The 8736-nt window shown below is 35.3% G+C and overlaps 1 protein-coding gene across 1 annotated transcript in view; it reads left to right on the top strand.

The window, feature by feature from the left end:
- The window catches only part of LOC105052030 (carotenoid 9,10(9',10')-cleavage dioxygenase), a 20985-nt gene extending 13560 nt beyond the window's left edge, over positions 1–7425 (top strand). Inside the window, exons 5-14 of the mRNA XM_010932713.4 lie at positions 535–634; positions 809–871; positions 1160–1270; positions 1355–1539; positions 1708–1843; positions 4244–4361; positions 4439–4540; positions 5961–6212; positions 6831–6942; positions 7153–7425. Of these exons, the coding sequence (XP_010931015.2) occupies positions 535–634; positions 809–871; positions 1160–1270; positions 1355–1539; positions 1708–1843; positions 4244–4361; positions 4439–4540; positions 5961–6212; positions 6831–6942; positions 7153–7182 (1209 nt within the window). The 3' untranslated portion in view covers positions 7183–7425. The remainder of the gene's footprint in view (positions 1–534; positions 635–808; positions 872–1159; positions 1271–1354; positions 1540–1707; positions 1844–4243; positions 4362–4438; positions 4541–5960; positions 6213–6830; positions 6943–7152) is intronic.
- Positions 7426–8736: the final 1311 nt, after the last annotated feature.

Here is an 8736-nt window from a genome sequence, read left to right as displayed (position 1 = left end):
AACACTATCATCAGTTCAATAAATCTGCTTTATGACTATTTGTTGAAATTCTTTATTAAATCTGAGTAATTCCAACTATTGGAGAACAATCCGGAGTCAAATCTGAACATAGTCTACCATACTCTACCCTCAAAAAGTCCATACTCTAATTCTATTAAGACAGTCTCAGATATCTCATCCTTCATGATAGAATCAGAATAGGGAAAATAATTTCTTTGGGGAACCTGTATTTTCAATTCTCTAACTACATCAGACATATGCGATTTTCTTTATGCTTTTTGTAGATTTATTCATTTTCCCGTGTCTATATTGGCATCTTGACACTGGATATTGTGGAAAAGTAAGATGTAACCCAGTAGAAGACTACCTAAGTTTTCTGTGTGCTTCAAACTTTTGGTGTAAGGCTGGATGGTTATATCATGATGCTCTTGGAGCCTTACTCTTGACATGCTGCTACCTGGTCACTCTGCATTTTCATGACATACTGGTGAAATCATGGTGAAGCATTTAATCATGCTGTTTTTGCATCTTCAGATTGGAGATCTCAAGGGACTTTTTGGACTGTTTATGGTTCAAATGCAACTTCTTCGAGCAAAATTGAAAGTACTGGATGCTTCATATGGAATAGGAACAGGTTGGTCTTGTCATATTAAAAAGCTCAATCAGCTAGTTCATCTCCACCTTAGAAAAAGATTATGTGACAGACACATTTAGGTCATCGAGAACGAAATATATGTTGAGCTATGATCTTGGTGAGGCCAAGGTTGATTTTTGTTGTCACTGAATTCATGACATTATCTCATTCCAGGTAATACGGCTCTTATATACCATCATGGTAAACTTTTGGCTTTGTCAGAAGCAGATAAACCTTGTAAGTATTTTCAATAAATCAACGTCATATATTTGATGACATTCTAGATTCCATATTAGTTCCTCCAAAATGTTGGTATATCCAACTTTTGTTGGTATATCCAACTTTTGCACGTAGGAATGGACCACTCTGTTGAAGTTCTTGAATAAAAATTAATCTATGTACTACAAGTAGCTATTCTCTCATCAACCAGATTAGAATTTAGCACTTACCTATCTTCTGTCGTGTTGCTTCTTTTGAGCTATTAATAATTAATAATTCAGTACTCCATTTAACTGCTTTTTGCAGATGTTGTTAAAGTTCTAGAAGATGGAGATTTGCAAACCCTTGGGATGTTGGACTATGACAAGAGGTTGACCCATCCATTCACTGCTCACCCAAAGGTTGACCCTTTCACTGGTATGACTGAAGCCAAAGACCATTTTATTTCTTGCAGCATATTTATATGACAGCCTTTTGATTTATGTGTACTCTTTGATGCAGATGAAATGTTTACCTTTGGATATTCACACACACCTCCCTATTGTACTTATCGAGTCATTACTAAGGATGGAGTTATGCTTGATCCAGTACCAATAACGATATCTGACCCTGTCATGATGCATGACTTTGCCATCACTGAAAACTATGCCATCTTCATGGACCTACCTTTGTTCTTCCGGCCAAAGGTGCTAGAATTATCATATGTTCTACTATCGTATTTTCTTCATCCAGAGAAGACAATATTATTAAGCTCTGAGGAAGGATAACTTGCATTTTCTGGTTCTGAAAATGGACATGCAGTTTAGCTGCACTTTTTTGGTTCTTGATCTTGCTTTCATTTTATTTATTTACAGGAAATGGTGAAAGGAAAGTTAATCTTCACTTTTGATACCACAAAGAAAGCTCGCTTTGGAGTACTTCCACGATATGCAAAGGATGATCGTCATATTAGATGGTTTGAGCTTCCAAATTGCTTCATATTTCATAATGGTAATTCTCTCATTCTACTGTGGCTGATCTTTGACTTCCTGATGTCACATGGTGCTTGACGTACCGGTAGAGATTAGTCATGTTGGTATGCATGAAGTTAGCTAGTCATCGGTACAAGTTTTTCGTTTTCTATTTCCTCTTCTTGAATTAGTATATATCTTCTCCATTGTTTCCTTCTTGTCGATGGATATAATACATATGTTGCATATCATTTGGTTTGTTGGTTGCTTTGGATTGGTTTTGCAAGAGTTTAATGGAATCTGTTGATTGACATGTTGCACCTACTTTTCTCTTGGCAAATGTTGTTAATCTTGATGGGTTGACAATGATAGCTGCATCTTTCAGCCTAGACATCCGATTGACATTGTCAACTCATTGGTCATTAGTAGGATGGCATGTGCTTTGCAAGTGCTCTGCTAGGTAGTAGTAAGACCACAGAACAGAAACAAAAACAAAACAACTGTAAATAACAAAATAAAACTTATTAAGAAGCTGGACTAATAGTAATATGCAATGATATCCTGTTTAATGAACAAATAGTTGAAACACATGAAATTTCAAGCCCATGCAGTATAGAATTGGAGAAGGGACTCTTAAATGCATGTGAAGAAATTCTTTCTGTTGGTTGGAGTAGTATTCACCCAACAACAGATACCCAAGTTTCTAAGGCTTTCTGTTTCAGTTGTTATTGAATGATGAAATGGGATAGAGTGCCCCTATTTTTACCAGGAGTACATACACAAATTGTATCCATTTATAGCATATACATAGTGAAGGTAAATGTTCATGGAAGGGAAAAATAATAGATACTAAAGAAATAAAGAAAATGAATTTATCATAAAATATTAATGGTTGAAATTGTTTGTTTAAGGAAATATTCTGTTAAGTCAAGTTTGAGAGTGGTGCTAGATGCATATAAGTTAATACTGTTGCCATTTTTGTTTCCATTATGCTTTATTCCCCTGTTTAAGGTTTTTAACTGCCATGACAAGGTAATAAAATAATGAAAATAGTTTTGGATTTTCCAAGCCAAATTAATGATCATTCATAATGTTATGATGTTTTAAGTTTGTAGTCATTTTACAGCACTAAGCAGTGGCAGTAAAATAATATTATTCTATCTGGGATGCATAGTAATATGGGATAACCTGACACATAAGTCATGCAGAAAGAACTTGTGTGTTTTTTGTGGAATTTCCCATGGCTTTTTAGTCTAGCATCTTGTCCATTGTCAATCTAGGTGCATTTTACATATGGTAGGTTCAGTAAAGGGACTGAATAATGCTAATCAATTCGATGGTATTAATAAATCTTGTTATGTCCAAGGTACTATAGTATTATTTCTACATTCATGCTTGCGTAGGTATATAAGCATTTCAAATTAACTGTATGAATCTGTATGATGAGCCAAAATATCCACTATATTTCTGGTGTAACAACTAGAAATAGTCATTGTAAGACTAAAAGTGAGCGATGCATGTAGTAAACCAAAAAAAAACATATATATGAATATCAAAGTATTATGTAGATTATATCAACCAGAAAAAGATTGCATACAGGTGAAGGGATGGGAAGGGTGATGCGTGTGAGCGCATGCATGCATGTGTGGGGTGGAGGTGGGGGTGGACAGTGAAAACCTGGATTTTAGGAAGATGATAGATGAGATTATGAGGTGAGAAAGAACAAAAGAAATTTAAGGGCCTTTTGGTCAGATATATTGACAGAATTGACAGATAGAAATTGAGTAAACTCTCTTTCTACATTATTGTATTCTTATTGCCTTTTTACTTTGCTAAATGGCACATTATGCGTTCTTTATTTTTTCCCCTCAGATTATGTCTGTTCTTTGGCTCCACCCATATAATAATTTTACTGCTGACTGAAGGACTCTACTGGTTCCTATAACATTGATAAACAGGGAACAGTACCATAAATTTTCTTTTACATTTTGACTTAATTCTCTGAAGTTGTTTCTGTAGATTTGTCTTGCCCTCCTTCTGCAGAGCTTTTCATCTTCATCCAGTCTTTGAAAATTTGAACCAGTTTAGACCAACATGAAGTGAAAGAATGACAAGTATTTATAAGTCAGTGTACTTTTGTCATCTGCTCTATTTAGTCTACTTCTTGTGCCAAATCTTCTGATGATCAAACATTAAATGAATGATATACGTTAAGTCTTTGGATTGATCAACCAATCTACTTGAAATAAATTAATTGCAAGCAAGAATTAAACTGTAATCTTGGTTGTTTCTTTGCCTAATGCAAGATGACTGTAAACTTTGTTATTTGAAATGATACTTGATGGAACTCATAACATTTCACAAGCAGTTTCGTACTTGCTTTGGCTCGTGGAAAGTTTGTTTGGATAAGCTTTCTGAGGTTTTTTGGGTTTTTTATCAGCAAATGCTTGGGAGGAGGGTGATGAGGTCATTCTGATCACTTGCCGTTTAGAGAATCCAGATTTGGACATGGTCAATGGAACCACAAAAGGCCAACTTGAAAATTTCAGTAACGAACTGTATGCAGTTCTGGATTTTGAAAGGCTTTTACTTTGACTGCTGTGCTTCTTGAGATCTTACTGTTTTTTTCTGTCAGATACGAAATGAGGTTCAATATGAAAAATGGTGCTGCTTCACAAAAGCAACTATCAGTCTCTGCTGTAGATTTTCCTCGGATTAATGAGAGTTACACTGGAAGGTATTGTTTTATCAATTAAGATCATGACAATGGGGAATACAATATAACAGATATGAACTGTTAAACTGCAGTTTAACAGCCATAACTCTTTTCAGATTAGAGCATAATTTCTTGGTTGTTCTTATCTTAGTATATGGGCTTTTCTCTAGTGTCTGGTAAAACTATTATGAGAGAAACTACGTGTTATGAAAGTCCAACTGGGCCTTTATTATCCTTTATCATCCTTCCTTTCCACATATCACTGATTGGGGTCTGAACCACCAAGAAAAGTGAGTTTGCTGGCATCTGAGAAATTGACAGGAGTTTCATCTGGCCTCCAACAGTCTGGGATGAGTTTTGACCTTGTAATGGTTTAAAGTGCGTTGCATGTTACGGTACTATCATGGGCTCTAGGTGTAAAACAGAAACAAATAGGTAGCTAGTAGTGACCTTGCATTGATATATTTCAATCCATGTTATTTCATGTTGTCCGCTATTATGTCAGAGCATAGATTTAATTGTTACAGTATAATCAGTGGGGAGACTTGTTGGGCTTATTAGTGGTTAGCAAAAACAAGGCTACAATAGGATTCCTAAAATGAAAAGGGGAGAAAAAGACTCAAAAACACACAAAAAAAAAAGAAAGAATAAAGAAAAAAAGGAAAGACAACCATGTAGCCTAGGGGTGGCAATTTATTACCCGACGTGTAAATGATCTGCTTTAAGCAGGTTCGTATTTGACATAAATGGATTTGGGTCATAAACAGGTGGGGTTCACGTTTGGACCTTTGACCCATTTAACATGTTTTGACCCATTTAGTAATTGGAATTGATCATGACTCAACCATTTAACATATGTTTAGGTCTTATTTAATCCGTTTAAAACTTGCTCAATCTATTTTTGTCCTGTTAAACATATTTAACCTATTTAAACCCATTTAATCCGTTAAAAATCTGCTTAATCTATTTAAGCCATTTAACCTAACTTGATCTGTTTAATAAACAAGTTATACATGTTGGTCAAATTACCTGTTTAATAAACAGGTTCGATTCAGATATGAGCTTTTGAGCTATTTAATAAATAGATTGGTTTGGGTTGATGAATTTTTGACCAGACTTAGCATCCAACCCAACCTGACCTGATTGCCACCTCTTGAGTAGCTTTTATCTGACTAGAATGATTTCTAAAGAACGATTCATAAGTCCGACCCTAGATAGTTGGGGCAATACCTATGGTCACAATTATGGTTACCTATAGGTGCAATGTTATAGTGCAGTGGTGTTTATGATGTTCAAGAAAAAGATGTAAATTGCTTTTTTTTCTTCTTTATGATGTTAGTACTGATTAATGTTAAATTTGTCCTTGCTACCAAAGAAACTAAAATCACTTCTTGCATCTATTTTCACAATACTTTATTGTTTTTCATCTTTTTAAATTCAGGAAACAACGATATGTCTATGGCACTATACTTGACAACATTACAAAGGTAAAAGGCATTATCAAATTTGATCTGCATGCGGAGCCAGAGACTGGTAAGAAAAAGCTTGAAGTAGGAGGAAATGTGAAAGGCATCTTTGAGTTGGGACCTGGTAGATATGGTTCAGAGGCAATATTTGTGCCTGGCCAATCTGGCATCACTTCAGAAGAGGATGATGGATATTTAATATTCTTTGTGCATGATGAAAACACCGGGTACTCTCTCTCTCTCTCTCCCTCCCTCCCCCCATGTGCATGAGACATCTGCTAGGGAAGGAAATATCTGTGTTTGGCGGTCAAAAATGATCTACTTATTTTTTGTTAGAGGAACGCATTATGTTCTTATGGGCTTTTAGAAGTTGTACTAGAAAAGATAAACAGTTTTTCTTTACCAAATAAAGTGGCATTTAAGGTATATCTTGTTGCCCTAGTGTGGTAATACCAGTAGATTTGTTCAGATGTTATTAAAAACATTTGAAATCAAATTCTTTTATTCCTAACAAAAGTTGAGCAGTTCAATGTTAATATGTAAATGATGTTCTGCATTTTTAAGGCATTTTCCTTCCATGAATCGCCTTGGTGAGATTATAGAATCATTTCTCATGTAATATTTATGAGATGTATCATTTGGCATTCACTTTAAATAAGATAATTGCAGTTTTTTAATTAAAATGCCAGTTCCTCTCTCATCATTTTATATCAGAGTACTTCATACAGCATGCCACTATTCATAATGTCATCATTATCTTGTTACTGTCCATGTTTCTATTGATGGGAAGTGCTCTGGTTCAAGATGAGGGCCTTCTTTTAATATCCTTTCTTTCATTGTTGAAGGAAATCTGAAGTCAATGTAATTGATGCGAAGACGATGTCTGCTGAACCTGTGGCAGTCGTGGAGCTTCCAAATAGAGTTCCATATGGATTCCATGCCTTCTTTGTGAGAGAGGTTAGTAGAAACATTTCTCAGCTGTATCTTATCTGTTGCCCATACCTTTATTGGACTAAGAACTGTCTTACAAATTAATTTCAAAGAGGTTCCTATATAGAGCCAGCAGAATTTGAAATACTTGGAATCTCTCAAGTTTCTTTGAGGCCTATAAATGCCTGATATTTTCACTTTAGTGTTCACTTATAGAAGGTTTTTGGTGATTGCCAGGAACAACTCCAGAGACAAGTAGCAGCGTGAGTGATGCTGATTCTCTGCATTGCAGAACCCTTTGCCAGTAGATTTTGAAAGAAATTAGATGCATTGCAGATAAGATCCCAGGATCTACTAGCTACAAGTGTATTCTGGGCATGCTCTACTTTTGAATACCGTTGCTCTTTGCCAGAACAGTTAGTTAATCTGTGTATACATGGATCTCATTTAAACTTGTATTGTCAGTCTATACATACAATTATCATGTGCTTTCCTAGGAAAGCAATGCTATGTGCTTTCGCTTGTGAGCAGAAACTACTGAACTTTAGGTTGAAGGGTACCTTACCTGGACCGTTGGAGGGTTCGGCTCCGGTGTAGATCCCCCATTTGGACCTCAATTAGTAGATCATGGTATCGTGAGAAGTGGCTAGGTCTGCCTGGGAGGCCACCTATTGCCCTACCTGGAGTAGGGTGGGTATATGGTAAGTCATAGATAGATACATCCTTACATACATGCATACATAAAATAAAGTACTCAGGGTCAAGGTTTTATGTCTCGATGGGGTGGGGGGGTGTTCTGGCCTTCCTATTTCATTTCTGTGAGAAAACGAGTGAGATGGGTTTAGGATTTCGAAATCTATCTATATAACAAAAGAAGAAAAATGAGGAGAAAAGGAAAGGAAAGAAAGATGAAGAAGGAGAAAAATTAAAAAAGAAAAAGAAAATTGAAAAAATAAAAAGAGGAGGGAGAAGAAAATAAATGAAAAAGGAATACAAAAAGAAGAGAGGAAGAGAAAGAAAGGAAGGAAAAAAGAAGAAAAAAAGAGAGGAAAGAAGGAGAGAAAAATGGAGGATATTTATTTAGATGTATGATTGGGACAGCTGTTGGAATGAATGGGACAGCAAGGCATTCTACTCTATTGAAAAATCAAGTTCTATTCTCTAGAGAAGTCAAGATATTTTTGTTCCATGGGAGTTAAAATCTTGCTTAGGGTTATATTGTTATTTGGAGTCAAGATTGCTTGTCTCCTATTATGATCCTCTATGAGCATATCTTGAAAAGAAAATTTAGGAATTTTGGTTCTGTTAATTGTCATGTTCAAATTGTCCTTGTTCTTTCTGAAGTGTTTGTTTTCAGCGGCAGCTAATGAACATATTCCTACTTTAAGAAAATTTATTCAACTTTTGCAAACAATGTTATGTAGCATGTTACTTAAGAAAAGATGGTTCTGGTTAGTTCTGGTTAATGATGGAACTTCTATGATTTTACTCGTAAGATTATATGACTTCTATAGACTGATGTAATTGTTGAGCTACAACACCCCCTCCAAAAAAAAACTAGGTGGTTATAGAATTTAGTTTGCATCGGGACTATTTGTTGGTGGAAAGATTATCATAAAGATGGAAAAGATCTTCAGAATTTTTATTTAAATAATTAATAAAAAATCTCTAAAATTATTGAAAAATTTAGAAATTAGAAAGAACAATGGATATTGTGGATTGGAGAAGTGCTCTAAGCATTCTCTTAAGAGAATGCTAGATAATCGGCAAGGGTGCCCAAGGTACAATTAGTTTTTGCTCCTTGCAGGTAGCCTTCAAGCA

This window comes from Elaeis guineensis, chromosome 13 (genome assembly GCF_000442705.2).
Source record: "Elaeis guineensis isolate ETL-2024a chromosome 13, EG11, whole genome shotgun sequence".
NCBI classification, from domain to species: Eukaryota; Viridiplantae; Streptophyta; class Magnoliopsida; order Arecales; family Arecaceae; genus Elaeis; species Elaeis guineensis.
The sequence above is the reverse complement of the archived record's forward strand: the minus strand, read 5'-3'. Positions and strand labels throughout refer to the sequence as shown.